This window comes from Cheilinus undulatus, linkage group 19, assembly GCF_018320785.1.
Source record: "Cheilinus undulatus linkage group 19, ASM1832078v1, whole genome shotgun sequence".
Classification (NCBI taxonomy): Eukaryota; Metazoa; Chordata; class Actinopteri; order Labriformes; family Labridae; genus Cheilinus; species Cheilinus undulatus.
This window is the reverse complement of record NC_054883.1, coordinates 33,557,242-33,574,332: the sequence shown is the minus strand read 5'-3', so window position 1 is coordinate 33,574,332 and position 17,091 is coordinate 33,557,242. Positions and strand designations below refer to the sequence as shown.

Sequence of the window (17,091 nt, the reverse complement as noted above, 5' to 3'; positions counted from 1 at the left end):
TGACACTTCAAATACCTTTTGTAAATCATAATACATGCATATCAGTTGAAAAATATCTGTTATCAGTTTCTTAAAAAATTGGTATCCGCCCTGAAAAACTGATATCAGTCAACCCCTAACATTCAAAGCTTTAAATGAGAGCAGTAGCTCTTACTGATGCAAAGTGTGGCCCTGAAGCTGTCACACTGGTATACACTGTACGCTAAAGGTTTAATGCATGCATGCTCGATTTCATCCTGTCAAAAGCAAAATAAAATACTCAAATTCCCCGGTAATGATGAGAGAAGGCAGCCAAAGGTCAAGATTTGGAGGAAGTCAACTTTATGCCATTGTCAGAAAATGTGAAAAGAGTGCTGGGAAGTAGTATACCATGCAATGAGACAGCACATATCTGAAATACAAGGTTCTCTACAGAAGAAGAGTCAAGACAAAGATAGAAGAAGCAGCCAGATGGTGGGAGGGAATTAAACAAGACACAGACATGATGATCTGCAGACGTCTCAGAGCTGAAGAAGTATAGTCAGAGGAACTTTATGTTCTCCATAGAGCACTCAGCTCTTGCTCAGCTCAAGTTATTTTTAAAGAAAGTGATTCCTTATTCTGACATTAGGGGTGTTAGACAGATGTGAAGGAAACTTATCAAGGTGTGAAGACAAAAACTTACAGAGTTAATGATTTTTTAATGAAAATTTAAGCGCTGTCTGGCTAAATATTAATCAAGTGTTCAGGACACAAATGGAGAATAATACATATCAACATTCTCTCAGCAGATAACTGGCCTTTCTTCAATAGAAAACCCTGAACAACAAAAGTCCTGAGTGTACTGGTCAGCCGGATTAGGTTTTCTCCCTCTGCTCAACAAGTGCTGCAATATCTCTGCGACCTTCATTGATGCTGATTCTTTTCTTTATCCATCCCCTCTGCCTCCCCAGCATCCACCTGCAGGCTCCGACTTCAGTCCCAGGGGACAAATATCTGCTATCACCACTCCACAATCTTCCTCTTTGTGCACAGGACTCTGCTGCAGGGACAACTGATGGTGCCACAAAAGCTGAAAATACAATACTGTGGTAGGGCTGCATGGTTTTGGACAAAAATGACAACCTTGATTATTCTGACATATTTATCATGATTTTTTTATTGATTATTTAAGGATTTTAGTGGCATTGTCTGGTTTAAAACAGACTGCTACTCAATGGTTACCGGGGTTGGAATAAGATTTATTAAATCTCAGTTGCTGTTTCAGCTGCAGGGGGGAGACATGCACCAAACAGCACAGAGACCGGGATCGATCCTGTGACCAGTGTGTTGAGGACTACAGCCTCTGTGCATGGATGCCTGCTCTACCCACTGAGCTAAACCACCACCTTCATCTGCTGTTTTTGATTCACATTAGCTCCTTACAATCATCCTGTTGTAAGTATCCATAATCAAGCAAAGTATAATTCCTCTTTATTAAGAATGTTTTATAATAATGCTCTATTTGATGGCATATAGCATGCTATCTAAAGGGTAGGGTTGGCAGACATTCTGGGTGTGTTGGTCTATATTTTTCTATCTTGAAGAAGCACAATCCTGGTGCAAATGTAGGCACAGAGCACAAAAAGTTTGGATTAAGCAGCTTGATTATACACAGGAGTAAAATTGTAAAAAAATTTCCATCTGAAGCCTCTGTAGAGTTTTGCATTTGTTACTTAGATAATCGTGGTCAATCATGTTTCTTTGATCACGGGAAGGACAAAACCCTGACAGTGTTAAAAACTGGATTCATTGTGCCTGTCTTATGCTATATTTAAGGGCGCATCCACACTAGGCAATCTGTACTGTACCCAAGCACGTCTGACCCTCAGTGTCCTTTTTGTTTGACAAGGCCGAGAGCGCTACACCTCACTCAAGCGGCACATTTGGGTACAAGAACACTTACTTCCTTATTTGGCCCTGGCAGAGTGGGAAGATGTGGCGTCAGCAGAGAATGAGGCTCATGCACAATCATAGTTAACAAAGACAGAGTGTTGAAGAGCTATATCTGACCAAAATGACTCAAAATGAGCCAGGAATTGAGTGAAGCCACAATCCACCATGTCCCAACAAGGCTGCGACGTCAGCAAGGAGGTGGCAGAGTCATGTTTGGGCCGGAATTATGGGAGAAAGCTGGTAGGCCCCTTTAGGGTCTCTGAAGGTGTGAAAATGACATCGGCAAAGTCTTCAGAGTTTCTGACTGACCACTTTCTTCCATGGTGCAAAAAGAAGAACGGTGCCTTCTGTAGACAAATTATCTTCATGCATGACAATGAGCCATCTCATGCTGCAAAGAATACCTCTGAGTCATTGGCTGCTATAGGCATAACAGGAGAAAAACTCATGGTGTGGCCCCCATTCTCCCCTGACCTTAACCCTATTGAGAACCTTTGGAACATCCTCAAGCAACAGATCTATGAGGGTGGGAGGCAGTTCACATCAGAACAGCAGCTCTGGGAGGCTATTCTGACATCTTGCAAAGAAATTTAAGCAGAAACTCACCAAAAACTCACAAGTTCAATGGATGCAAGAATTATGAAAGTGATATCAAAGAAGGGTTCCTATTTTAACATGGAACTTGGCCTGTTAAGATGTTTTTGATTGAATAGCTTTTGATTTCAGTTAATATGACCTCCTAATGCTGCAAATTCAACAAATTACCATTTTCAGTTCTTTACAACCTACAAAATGTTTTGAAACTCTATTGTGCATAATAATAGTATGCTTTTTTATTTTTGAATAAAAATAGTTATCATTGGGAGGTCTGTTCAATAAAATTTGAATTACGTTCTAATGGTTGATGAAATGGAAATTATACAGACTGTCATTTGCATCGACTATTGAGGAAAACCACAGAAAAATATCATTTGCATAATAATTTGGAAGTAGCGTAGAGTAAGTGCACCCTTAAAGGCTGCACACCATAAATCTATTGCATATGAGGCTGTTGCCAGATAAATATCTTGATATAAACCTGTATAAGTGGTTAGGTGGTTAAATCATTAGAAAAACAGGATAGTAAATGAACTCTTTGGCAGCAAAAATCTTAAAGTAGAAAACAGGGTGAAGGGAAGCTGATTATGGACAGTTCAAGTACCTGGAATCAAAATCTAAATAACTACAATTAAAAAATCTGTATTGATTCAGTAAATCAACCTGTAAATTTCTGCAATCATGGATGCAGTTAACGCTTTCAGTGGATGTTTCTCCCTCAACAAAGAATCATTTTGACACAATGAGGTGAAGTGAAGCGGAGTACCTGAACAGAAGGACCATGCAGGGTTCTCCCATGTCTAACACAAGACTTTCAGAGAACCTCTCATGACTCCCATGTATGAAGAGACAGATTGGAAAAACACAGTGAAACTTAAAACAAATAATCAGACAGACAGAAACACGAGTCATGCAGGAGCAAAGACGGTCTCTAACCCTCCAGAAGTTCGTCAAAGTCATCGACAAAGAACTCCCGGAGTGGAGGTCTGCGCGGCTGCTTCAGCGTGTTCACGAGCTGCTGGATTTTAGCGGACACACGACTGCTGACTGGAACACCTGTAAGAACCCCAGACACATACACACGCCGTGAGGATAAAGGTTTGGGCTGAGAGGAAGAGTGAAGGCCTGGATGGCTCAAAAGAGAGTCCTGATTACCTTCTGACAAATTAAAATTGCTTCAAACCTGAGGTTTTATTGGGCTACAGTCTCCCAAATTCTTCTCCAAATGTCTTGAACTTTGGGCTTTGTATTTATGATTAAGAAACACTGGGCCTCATGAAACAGCATTATGTGATAATTCACTCATTTTCTCAAATTTATGTTAAACTATAGATGCAAAAAAACTTTTATCTGCCTTCAAACTCCTCCCTACTTTCCAACAAATGTAAGGTACTTGGTTTATTGTCTGTTATTGGATGTTTGGTTTTAGGTGTTGATTTGTTTTTGGTAATCACTCCTATGGTAATTCACCGAGGTGCACCTGAGGAGTCTGTAGGTCACATAAACTTCTGCTTTAATCTCTTTGCATGTTAGTGAGTTCAATCAGCCAAAAAGGCTGGGATCGCCCTGCTGCAGAGAAATATTGTTTTTTTGTTTTAATTTTTTTTTACATTTGTGGTTCTTCTTTGTTATTTCTTATTTTCTAATCTAGCATATTCTATTGATTTTGGTGTTTGCTGTCATCAGTCTGCACGTTGGGGCATGAAGAAAAAAACTTGGCAGGGACCAGAAGACATCCCTGTCTTCCTCGTCTCTCTCTATCTGTCTGAAACAGACACTACTGTTAACATTTCCATCTATTTAAGATGCTTAAAGGACTTTACAAAACTTCACTGTGCACCAGTTAATAGTGTCTAGGACAGAGCAGGGGGCAGACACAACAGGCAGAAAGAGGCGCCTTCTCAGCAGCAATCAAACGAAATCCTGCACCTCCCTGCACGTTTTTGTGGAGGTGTCGACATGTTTCAAACTTTTAAGAGCCTAACCACTCGGAAAAAAATCACAAAATAACCTTCTGCTTCTCTATATCACTGCTTAAAGCACTCCCTCTCTTTATTTAATCTTATTTTGATCACATATTGCTGTGTGATGTTACTCTCACTCTAAAAAGACCATCATTTATTTGTTTTTAACATCAATACGTTCGATATTTTCAGTACTACTGAATGAAAAATTTCAGATAATTTATGTTTAAAGCTTTGGTTCCCAACCTGGGCCCTTGGCCCTGGGCACCCCTAGGGGGCGACGCTGATTCTTTTCTGCTCAGGGGGGCTGTGGGGCCCTGACTGCTCTGATTTGACAAAATTAGATGTACATATTTTCAGAGAAAAAGAAAAAAAAAAAAAAGATCAGGAACATACTGATGGTGTATTACTGCCACTTAGAAGACTGAGAAATAAGGAGGATCCACTCATTTTATAGGGGAAAAGGCAACATATTTTACGAAAGTAACATAATTTGAGATTGTAAAGTCATATAATTAGAAGAAAATAGACTCAGAATTTTTAAGTTTAAAGAGTTGTAAATCAGAATTTCTGAGTATAAAAAGTATAGTGTACAGTCAAAAATTCACAAGAAACCAAACTGAAAACAGTGGTTTGACTTTCAACTTAAAATTTTAAGTTTCGTTTCAATCAGTGCTATGTCATAGCTTTTTACCATAGTGTCCTGCACAGTGAGCATGTATGCATGCGTTGCGATATCTTGCACTCGCATGCAAACACAGTGTTAAGTTGGATTCGGAACTGATAAATATTGAATAGTTTATTTTACTGCAGTTATTTTAAAGAAGAAAGAGAGAAGACATCGGAGGAGATGGAAAGTACGGTGCTGAATCAGCTAAGGCAGAGGATGGGAATGTTTCACACTCATTCAGCCTTTGAGGGAGACATGGATGAGGACATGCATATCTGATATTTTATCAATATGGTTAAGTAGATTTCAGTGGTTGTATCTCGCTCTAGAGTGTACATGATATGTTTGTAATTACACAGACACTAGCAGTTTTCCAGCAGGCCAATTACAGGGTGTGCAGTTTGCGTCATTTCCGCATGTGGTTAGATTTTTGAAAAGGTGCACAACGGCTGCAGGTGTAAGCCTTTCTGTATTGTTCCGAGATATGTGGGCCAGCTGGAAGGCTATAGTTTAGCTTTAATGAAGAAGCATAAATCCATCTCAGTAGCATACATACTTTCACCGTTATTACCGGTACTGTAGCTTTGTATCTGTTTGATTTGTTATTGTTGCGTCTGTTAGTTTGTGGCTTTCCATTTCTGCTCCTGTGAGCCCGACAAAGCTTCAGTAGATGGCTGTTCAACATCTGCTTTCTGCTTGGTAAGAGAGGTTTCTTGCCATTGTAATCTGCAAAATGTTTTTTGGTTGGGGCTTTTTAAATAATATAACAACGATAATGATCTGCTCTTTCTGTAAAGTGTCTTAAGATAACATTTGCTTTAAAATGGCGCCATATAAATAGAGATATTTCAACGTTTCTCTATACTACACAAACAATTCTGCACCGTTTGAGTTCTTCTTTTTGCTCCTTTTGAGTCCTTCTTTCATGGATCTCAGAAGTTTACATAGAGCTTTTAAACGAGACAAGATCATGGATAAAAACAGAAAAAAGAGGAGATGTGTTGGTGTATCACTTCCTGCATGAGGCCCATGTGTTTCTTAAGCATCTCATTCAATTCTCAGCTTGAATGGACCACAGGCTGTGATCAGTGTGATCAGCTCTCACTCCTCTAGCTGTGACTGCGTGAATGTGAAGCATGCTGCAAAAGAAGAGAGATGCTCACTCAGCTTTTCTTAAAAATATAAAGGATAAAAAAATAAAAAAGACCAATCTGTTCATCCAGGGGAGTGACATGAACAGACACGGTGTAATTGGTCCGTTCTCTGAGGCGATGGTCCAATTTGAGCTCGTCTCCTGATTAAGGAGTTTCTATTTCTGTCCAACTGTCTTTGCCGTCTTTATTCACAGGGCCCCGTTTGGGAGCAGCTAAAGGTTCAACAGCAGGAGGACAGAGGTGGCGGGGGGCAAGGACTCTTACCATCACCGGTCTCCATGCGCTCTGCATTGCCGTACTTCTGTGTGTTCCTGGCGATGGTTCCCATGTTAGACATGTGGTGACGCTCCGTGTGGGAGTGGGATGAGTCGGACGAGTAGCCCGTCACGTCCGGGGGGGCCGAGTGGTTCTCTGCAGGCAGATGGAGAGAGAACAGAGAGAGAGATGTAAACAGACAAACAGCCAGCGGTGAGTCATTGTTCAGATCCATCACTGCTACATTTGTCGAGTGCTTTGTTTTGTTGCCATAACGGACTATTAAACACGTTATGATGAACGTTTGGTGGCTTTTTAATTTAGGTCACATTCCTGGCACACATGAGAGAGAATGAGGTCTCACACGATGGGATATCTACTCAACACAATACGTGCTATAAACAATGCTGCCTTTGTGTGCTCTACATTAAAATAAAAGCACTGTTTATCATCAAATGTGTCAAGTTTCTGCACAAAACTTAAGTATTTTTCAAAAATGGGGCTGTGAGCATTTTGCACAATGTGTTTAAGGTCCAAAATTAAAGACTTTAGTTTTTTAATTGCATAATTTCATGCTTTTCTCCTTTGAGATGCACCTACTTAAGCTGCAATAGCAGAGTAGCATCAGTATACTATTTACTGTAGCTTCTTCCTGCTCTCATGGGGATATAAAATAAGTTCACCACTGCTCCTCAATGTCTCCTTTTACTTTGAAAAACTCCCAGATAGCTTAGTGGACAAGTCATTAAGACATCTGCAGCTTGTAATGTCAAACATTTCTCTTTTTCCCATTCCATCTGGCTATTTTCATTTACTTCTTTGGTCCATTGCAAGCTCTTTTTTCATGGATGAGTCAGTGTTGCAGATTTAGATCTAGTCAAGTGAATCTTTATTCATGTAGAAAAATTTTTCCATTCAGTCAATCAGTCTTTCTTTGTTGGCACCAATTCCTGACAGATTTAATCTCAAGAAACTTACAAAAAGAGCAAGTCTAGACCATCCTCTTTGTTATATTGTTTTACAAAGACCTGACATGAATCAATTAATTTTGGTTGCATAACTTTATCTGCATAATATCTGCATTGGCAGACAATAGCTTTGGAGTTGCCGTCCATTTTTGATATGTGACTATATTTGTAGATATTCCCAGCAGGTTTGGGCATGATAATCTGACTAAATGCTTGAATGCCTGGTCTCCTGGTAGTTGGCACCAGAATAACAAGTCTGATAACATAATTCCTAAAATTTTTAGTCATATCTGTCCTCCAATCCGGATCAAATCCGTGATTAAAATTGTAATTCAGCTGCCTGACATTAGCAGCTACAGTTGCTTCAGTTAAGGGCTACTACTTTGATACTCTTTAACCTCAAACTTAACCGCAGAGAGCCCCAATATCACTATTTGATCCATGAAATGAGCATAAAGAAGTGTGTAAGCTGTGTTAGATTGTGCTCAAATATAACAGCGTCATTCAGCACAGGAATGTGAATGTTAACTTGCAAAGAGGCTTGAAAGCCAGTGGTGCTGCTGCTGATATGTTAATGCTAATGCTAATGTTAGCCACATTCTGCAAACACCTCCCCCATTGCTGCTGTGAACCTGTCTGTTCATTTAGCAGTAGTTTTGACTTTTTCCTGAGTGTCTTCCTAACCTCAGACTAGGCAACTAAGCCCTATTATGATTTGCATTTAATCAGATTTGAATTGAGTTGCCAAGGAACATCACACATTTTTAGCCAGTATATCTGCTGAAATATATACAGCACTGTGCAGAACTTTTAGGCATGTTTGGGCCGAAAACTGAGGCTGACGTAAGTCGTGTGATGGCGAGTGGGTTAGGGTTAGGTAAGCTGCCTGAGGGCAACATTGGGTAGGAAGGAGGATAGGCACAATCCAGGTTATGCTCTGAATGTCTTTGCATATTAGCAGGGACATGGGAAAATAGTCTGTAAAAAAAAAAAAGATAAATAAATAAATCAAAATTTTAAAAAAATTAGCACCTTTAGCCCAGAATCAGGGGTGGATGTGGATGTGAATCCTTAGTGCCCTACATGCCTAAAACTTATGCACAGGACTGTATATGTGTGTTTAAAATTCAAAATAATTGGAGGTTTGCTTCATTTGTTAAAAAAAAATCAAATAAACCATAAAAGGGTTCTTTCACAGAGAAAGTAAATATGATCACCTGAAAAGTGCAAATGCCATCATATTAACTAAGGATGACTGGATGTTAATGGGTCATTTTGTACACGCTCTCCTGCATATTTCTTAACTATACAAGTGTTTACTAGTATATTTGACAGATTAAGCATCTTAAAACTGCCTCTTACCTAGTCAACATCATTACATACATGTCATTGCCTTTATTTGATTCACTATTTCAGTGGCTCTCAAATGGTGTGGCAAGGCACACTGGTGTGCCCTGAGCCAGGTCATGGTGTGCCGTAGCAATTTGTACAACCATAAATAATTACAGCAACTTTACAACAGTCAGGACTTCTTAGTCAAGAAACACACATGATTTGTAGTCATTAAATGTTTTTTCTTTATAATTAGTTGTCAATTTGCAATTATCGACATTATTCACATGTAGCTGTTCAGGGAGGGAGGAGCTGGAGTGGATGAGGTTTGTAAAAAGTGGCCTGGAGAGGGAGCAGCAGAGCACAGCCAGGTTAGAGCAGTTTAAAGATGGCAGCATGAGTGTGATTAGCCAACAGCATGCTTAAAAGCAAATCAGCTGGTCGTCAGCCGAGGAGGGCTTGCGTGAGATCAGCTGATCTCAATTATATAGCAGTGCCTGACTCTGTGGCCTGCCTGAACTAATGCTATATGCTCGATTTACTGTAACATCTTTTGAATAGGCAATTTTGTATAGATACTGGGATTTTAAACAAAGGATTGTTGACAAACCTAGTTGAAAGCTAATCTGATTAAAACGTCAAGAGACTAGCATTTTTAGTATATTGAACATAAATATCCTGAACAACAAGACGAGCGAACAACACCTTCAGTTGCTTTAGCTTCTTAACATATTAAAATAGGGACATAAAACAGCATCAATGTACACTAAAGAATGCTGTAATTAAATTTACATTGGGGTTTTTGTGAATTTAGTACAATGAGCTTGCACGAGCAGCTGTTAACGTTTAAGAGCCCACTGTGCACAAAGCATTTGCCATACAGCTCTGGTGTCTTCCCTATAATCCAGCATTAAACATGTCAACAGCAGAAAATAGGTGAACAGCTGATAACCTCAAACAGTTTTATTCAGTAACTACAATAAGTAGTTTAGTATGAAGCTTATGTTGATCTAAATTATGTCAGAACAATAAATTGCATAGTCATCATCCCAATATGAGCTTTTGCACAAAAAAAGTCAGAATTTATCACACCAAAGATGAAAATTACTTGAGACGAATAAGCTTGCTTTCTCTCTCAGCATGTCCAGTTGTTTAAATAACTTTTTACAATGGGTCAAACATTTCGGTTTAAAGCACACTGTTTTGGTTGAACATACCGTCTGATTCCAGCGGTGGCGGCCACAGCATGTCAGATCCAAACTCACAGGATCGTCTCAGAGACCCTCCGTTCTCTGCAACACTCAGAGCTCCCTTCCTCTTCAGAGACAGGTGGCCGATACCTGTAGGAACACACACAGAGCAAGCGAGTGATAATCCAGTTTGCATCGTCAGAATTTAACATAAAACTACAACAAGGTTGAAAGCAGCTGCTCAAAATGAGGAAAACTTGGCGAATAGATGCAGATAAAGAGGGCAAGCCTCTTTATCCAAAGGCAGGGTGGGTAATGTAATCCAGTATTTTGGTTCTACTGGGTCAAATATTCTTTAAATCCCAAAGGTGGTCCACAATAATCTATGTAATCTGAAAACGGAACAGTAACAATGGGACACCTGTAGCAGCTGTAAGCCTATAAATCCTCAGACCAATCAATGATTTTATACTCCTTTTTTTTTTTTTTTTTTTTTTTTTTTTTAATGATTAAAAAAATGACCATGGCACAAAGAATTAACAGGGCTACATCACATATTGCAAAGATTTATAATCCTTTAAAGTTAGGTAGTTCCTCCTAAAATAAGTTTCACACTGATTATTTTAGAAATGTCCTGTTACATCTGATTGTATTTTGGCATTTAAGATCATCTTAATACACACACTGATATTTTTCAATGCATGACTAAAATAATGGCAGAAAATGCTGCTGAGCAGCGAAAAAAGCTGCATAACTAGAGCTGCCATGATTCACAGTTTTAGGAATGTATCTTCAAAAACTCCTACTAGTACATTTTCATCACATGCAAAACAGCTTAGGCCATATTTTTATCCACAGATAGTAGGCCAAATTTAAGTAAACCTAAGGTTTATAAATAAAAAAGGACAGAAGACTGACATATATGTACAAACAAAAATAATAACAAAACAGAAAAACGGAGCAAAGTGTGTTCTTCTCTCTCTTTTTAATATTCCCCGCACAAACCTGACCCTCCCAAACACAACTGAACCAGATCTGGTCTTACCGTGGTGTGACTGGGACAGGTGGCTCTGCTGGTGGTGGGACTGGCCCATGTGAGTGTGCGCCAGGTGTGAGTGCGCAAGGTGCGAGATGTGTGCATGTGCCAGCGAGTCGGCCAACCGCCCGGCGTTGCCGCTGCCTCCGCTCTGCGTTGACGAGGAGGAGGAGGAGGTGGAGCCCAGGTGGGCGGGGCCTAACTGGGAAGGGCGGCTCATCCAGTGCTCCATGCCTGACATGTCGTCGCCTGGCCCCGCCTCCTCCTCTGAGCCCGACGACGAGTCTGAGCACAGGGGGGACAGGCCTAGTGAGAGTCAGTGTCAGCCATTATTGGTCAAACATTCGCACAACATCAAAACAACATCAACACAATCTGAGCATGGAGGCAAAAAGGGGCTATCAGTTCAGCTGACACATTCAGACATGACTAATAAAACACACTGTAAAAGGGACTAAAGAAGGCTACATTTACCTAAACCTTTATTTAAGCGGATAGTTTCACCTAGAGTGAAATATTTTCTCCTTTTTCAGCCAAGAGCTGATGTGACATTATTTTTACCTTCATTTAGCCAAAACCAGAATAATAATGTAGTTCTGACCTTCAACTTTACAGCTGATATAGGCAGATTTTCAATGCTGATACTGACTTTTATTGACAGTTTATATAGACTGGTATTTTCAGCTGAAATAGGCTGATCTTTACTGCTGATTTAGGCAAATAATTACTGGTGATAGAGGCAGACATTTACAGCTTCCATAGGCTTATATTTAAAGTTCATATTTACAGCTGCTATTGGCTGATATTAAGAGCTTTATAGGCCCATATTTACAGCTGATTATGCAAAATATTCACTGCTGATATAGGCCGATGTTTATAAATTATTAACACTGCTGAAATAGGCTGATATCAAACTCTGATATGGGCAAATACTTCTGGTGATACAGATATGTACTAATGATATTAGCAGTATTAGCAGATATTTACTGCTATTATAGGCAAATATTTACAGCTGATATAAAGGCTTATACCTTTGATTGATACAGGCTTATATTGATAGCTTTAGAGGCCCATATGTACAGCTGTTGAAGGCCAATATTTAAATTGAAATAAGCCCGTTTATAAGATATAAAGATAAATATTTTTACAGCTAAAACAGGCTGATATTTATACATTTATAAGCACGTATTTATGCCTGATATAGACTGTTTTTACAGCTTCATAGGCCTATATTAACAGCTGAAAAAGGCCAATACTTACAGTGCATATAGGCCAATATTAACTGATATAGGTCAATATCTATAGCAGATACAGGCTGATATTTAATGGGATCTAGACCAACATTTACAGCTGATATAGGGAAATATATTTACAGCTGATATACGCTTATATTTACAGCTGATTTAAGCCAATATTTACAGCTGATATATGCTGATATTTACAGCTGATAAATGCTGATATTTACAGCTGATTTAGGCCAATACTTGCAGCTGATATATGCGTATATTTACAGCTGATATATACTGATATTTACAGCTGATGTATGCTGATAATTTACAACTGATTTAGGCCAATATTTACAGCTGAGTTTTGCTGATATCTACAGTTGATATAGGCTGATATTTACAGTTGATTTAGGCCAATATGTACAGCTGATATATGCTGATATTTACAGCTGATATATGCTGATATTGACATCTGATATGTGCTGATATTTACAGCTGATTTAGGCCAATATTTACAGCTGATATAAGTTGATATTTACAGATGATATATGCTGATATTTACAGCTGATTTAGGCCAATATTTACAGCTGATATAGGTTGATATTTACAGCTGATATATGCTGATATTGACATCTGATATGTGCTGATATCTACAGCTGATTTAGGCCAATATTTACAGCTGATATAAGTTGATATTTACAGCTGATATATGCTGATATTTACAGCTGATTTAGGCTGATATTAACAGCTGATAAATGCTGATATCTACAGCTGATATATGCTGATATCTACAGCTGATATATGCTGATATTTACAGCTGATTTTTGCTAATATTTAAAGCTGATATATGCTGATATTTACAGCTGATTTTTGCTGATATTTAAAGCTGGTATATGCAGATATCTACAGCTGATATATGCGTATATTTACAGCTGATATATGCTGATATTTACAGCTGATATATGCTGATCTTTACAGCTGATTTTTGCTGATATTTACAGCTGATATATAGGCTGATATTTTCAGCTGATTTAGGCCAATATTTACAGCTCATATACAGTAGTCTGATATGTACTGCTTCTATAAGCTGATAAGTACGAATTTAGTGGCTAATATTTACAGCTGACACAGGTGGATACTTATACAGCGTTTACAGGCCGTTTTTTTTTAAGCTCATAATTTGACTTTTGGTTAAATGAATGACTTTAAAAAAAATCATTCAGCATAATATCTTATAAACAGTTCAAACAGAACTAGCCCTCCAAAATGTTAAGACTAAATGCAACAACTTTAGTTTTTTCTTTGCTGGTAATTTCTGTTATGCTGTCACTTTTGCCACTTTTTGACCTAAACAATGAAAACGCTTCCTCTGTTTCCTCACTCTAACAGACCTAGAGCACTATAGTTCTAAGGTTTGGATTTGGAGGATTTTTCTATTTGCAAATGTCCAAACTGATGTTTAATTTGTTGTACATTCAAGTATTTAAGTTTGTTTTGGATTATTGTATTTACAAAGGTCCGTAATAGAATATAACTAAACTGATTAAATGTCCTCCTTAAAATCCAGACATTCCAAAGGCTGGTCAGTGAGCAAGCAGCCTCACATATGAGCCTTGTGATGATAAGAAGATGCATTTCTACATTTATTGTCTTAAGTCAATAAACCGATGATTTAGAGCACAGCAGCAGAGCATGATTAAACACTTCTAACACTGACGTTTCAGGAGAAGCGGCAGACTGCAGCTCTTAAGCTGGCAGAGCCAAAATGTCAATAATTAGTCAGCTTACGTAGAAGAGCAACAAGAAGCAATTAGGTTTAAAGCTGGCTTCAGGCTGCACATCAGAAAAGAGCCACAGAGACAGATTTTAATTCTTTAAACAAGAGGTAATCATCTGAGCACGGCTGAGCGGCCTAAATAAACCCTAATTTAAACAGAAATCTTAAGTTATATAAAGACGTTCACCCGGCTCGTCTCTCTTCTGAAAATATCTCTAACTTGATTTCAGGTCCATGTGAAGCTCTGCAGAGGCGCCCACTTCTATTAAAGTTTTCCTCAAAGGTTGACAAGGAAATTGATGGCGAACAAAGTTATTACATTTCCTTCATTAAGATTCAATCAGATCCAAAATTATGTTTTCAGCTTTGATTATGTGATTCTAATGAGCCGGGATGTGAGGTAAAGGATGACTTCATGTCTCAGCGTCCTGTGGCTCCAGAGTGCTCTCAAGCATTAAAACATAAAGGTAATAATCCCTATTTTCCTTTGTCCATGATGGGACACATTTACAGCAGCTGACTGGCTGTCTGCGGTTTGTTTTTACTGTAAATCTGTCAGTAAATGCATGCCTCAGGAAATGTGCGTGTTTGCAGTTTTTGGTGAAGTGAGTGTGTTTCTGTGTCAGAATAAAAATCCATCCACAGCATTACAAACTAATCCTGTCTGGGCACAGGGCAGCCTCTCCAGGGGCAAATTTTAGGCTTGGCATAACCCAGTTCAGTACAGATAACTAATGTCTGTGTGAGCATGTCTTTTCCTGTTTCAAAGCTTTTTAAAATGGCACATTTAATTCAGAGTCAAAGGAAATTTTAATCAAGTAATGTTCACTTCAGTGAGTTTGAGGAAGGTTCTCTAAAAGTGAGTAATACAGTGAAAATAACCTCCTTTTTAAAAAACAATTATCGGACTTTTGGAAAACCTCTCTGCTGTTTTTGACCCTCGATCAATTTGTTTTACATAATTGGGGGTTTTAATGTCTAATAGGAACAAAAAGGTTTGGAATAGCTCCAGTTAACTGCTGCAGCCAAAAGTTGCAAGACAGGCTGTAAAAAATGCTCCTAATCGAGATGAGTTCCCCTTCTTCTGCTGCTTCTTTTTCTCCTCTACACATCTTTTTTACATCAAAGGACTTAGCTATCATTCTCTTAAAAAAAACACCATGTGAAGAAACCTTGCAGAAATAAATGCTTGTATCTAATATTTAAGGGTGTCCAAAATTAGGGTGCATTTCCCCTTGGCCTAGATCACTTCAAACCTTTAAGTACCAGTTGATGATTTAGACCCAAAATACATGAAAACAAGGCCTAGGTTTAAAAGTACAGGAGTTCTGATTTACCTATATCTTTTACACATATGAGATCAAGGCCTAGGTGTAAAACAGTCCCTCTTTATGAAGGTGTTTTTGTTTTTGGTGTGTGTCTCGTCACCTGGAGGTGTGTAAGCATCCATGGATGTCTGCACTACCAGCGAGCGTCTCTTTGAAGGCATCGGCACGGCCACCTTCCTCTCCACATGTCGCGCCAACACGGCCTGCACTGCCTCGGTGTGGACGTCTGACGGAGAGAGAAACAGAGGGATTCATTCACACAAAGAGTATTTCTGGCTCAGATTACTGTTGTAGTAGGTGTGTGTATTTTTTTTCTGAACGCTTTGAATCAACAGACTGGAAGCAGAACTAAACCTAAAAGGAAGGAGCCAAATATCATGTTATGTAGAGCCACACACTGTAAATACAGCAGCTGCCATGAATTACAGTAGTAAATTAGCATAAAAACACTAACTGGGATTTCCAGTGTTTCTCAGTTTTAGCAGGTTTGAATTTGTTGGATTAGTAAAAAATAACCAGAAAGAGAACAGCTAAGAAGAAATCACACTGAGTAGTAGTTTGCTCAGTGTAGTGAAGGCATTTAAAATTAGAAGTAATGTTAATGAGATGTAAAATCTGTCAAGGTACCACACAGAAATATGCATGTCACTCTGAAGTAGAAAGGACAACATATCTTGGAATATTAAAAAAATGAGGATTATCTGTTTACAAAAAAAAAAAAAATCTGAAGAATTTGTTTCAATGCCTAATTTAATTCTTGCACTGATTGTACTATTTTCTTGCCCTTTTTGTCTTGGGTTGTTTTTACTTTAAAAATGTTATTTCTATACTTTTTGGGTTGTCTTATGAGTTCACCGGAGGTGTACCTATGCAAAATAGATATGGACAAATGACAATCAAATAAACTTTAACTTCAATTAAAGTTGTTGTCAATGTTTGAAGCAGGAAGTTCCCAACATTTTGGTTGTTAAAAACAACAAATTAACCATAAATGAGTGACAAGGTCTTCTAGTTTTTCTGCCCAAGTATCAAAACAGATCAGTAAAGATGGTTTACAAAAATTAGGGGTTGACTGATTATCTGAGCCAATATGCAGCATTTAGCTGATTTTAAGTAGTAGCATTTTATGCTCCCTTAATAATTAAAGTGTGCTATGTTGCACCGTAAAATTGAACAAGCTGAAAACTCTCTAAATATTTGTCATGATTGATTATGTAAAAGTAGTGGAAATAAATTATTTATGTGTGACTCAAGTATAGTATATAAAATATAGAATTAATATGTTTCTCATCCACTTCAATTTTCTTGTCTTTCACATATTTTAAATCTTAAAAAGATCACACCACCTAAAGTAAGATAATTTGATTGATCACAACTAACAAAGACTGAAAAGTGACCTCTGACCCAGGAAGTGCTCTTCCACAGAGTTCATTACATCAACCTTGCTGTGTTAAAGTTGGTCCCCGCTGACGGGACTTGTCTACCTGAGCGGGTAACTTCACTCATGACGCACACGTCTCTAATGCTCAAAGGCATTCAGGGAAAACTGCCGATTAAGGGATGATTTTCAAATAATTTGAGCATAGTGACAAAAAATAGAGTGACTGAATAATGTTTACTTAACACTAAAAACATGTTCTATCAGCTCAGAAAAACTGAGCTGAAATAGCTATTTTGGCT

General features: G+C 38.4%; 1 protein-coding gene across 4 annotated transcripts in view; it reads right to left on the bottom strand.

The window, feature by feature from the left end:
- LOC121527130 (disco-interacting protein 2 homolog C-like) overlaps window positions 1–17,091 on the bottom strand; it is a 114,322-nt gene that overhangs the window by 59,831 nt on the left and 37,400 nt on the right. For 2 of the 4 annotated variants that reach the window (XM_041813866.1, XM_041813868.1), the window contains 5 exons: window positions 15,512–15,637; window positions 11,090–11,386; window positions 10,072–10,194; window positions 6,564–6,710; window positions 3,448–3,567 (listed from right to left, as the gene is read on the bottom strand). In XM_041813866.1, coding sequence (XP_041669800.1) covers window positions 3,448–3,567; window positions 6,564–6,710; window positions 10,072–10,194; window positions 11,090–11,386; window positions 15,512–15,637 — 813 coding nt within the window. The remainder of the gene's footprint in view (window positions 1–3,447; window positions 3,568–6,563; window positions 6,711–10,071; window positions 10,195–11,089; window positions 11,387–15,511; window positions 15,638–17,091) is intronic. The other 2 variants (XM_041813867.1, XM_041813869.1) reach the window with 2 other exon arrangements.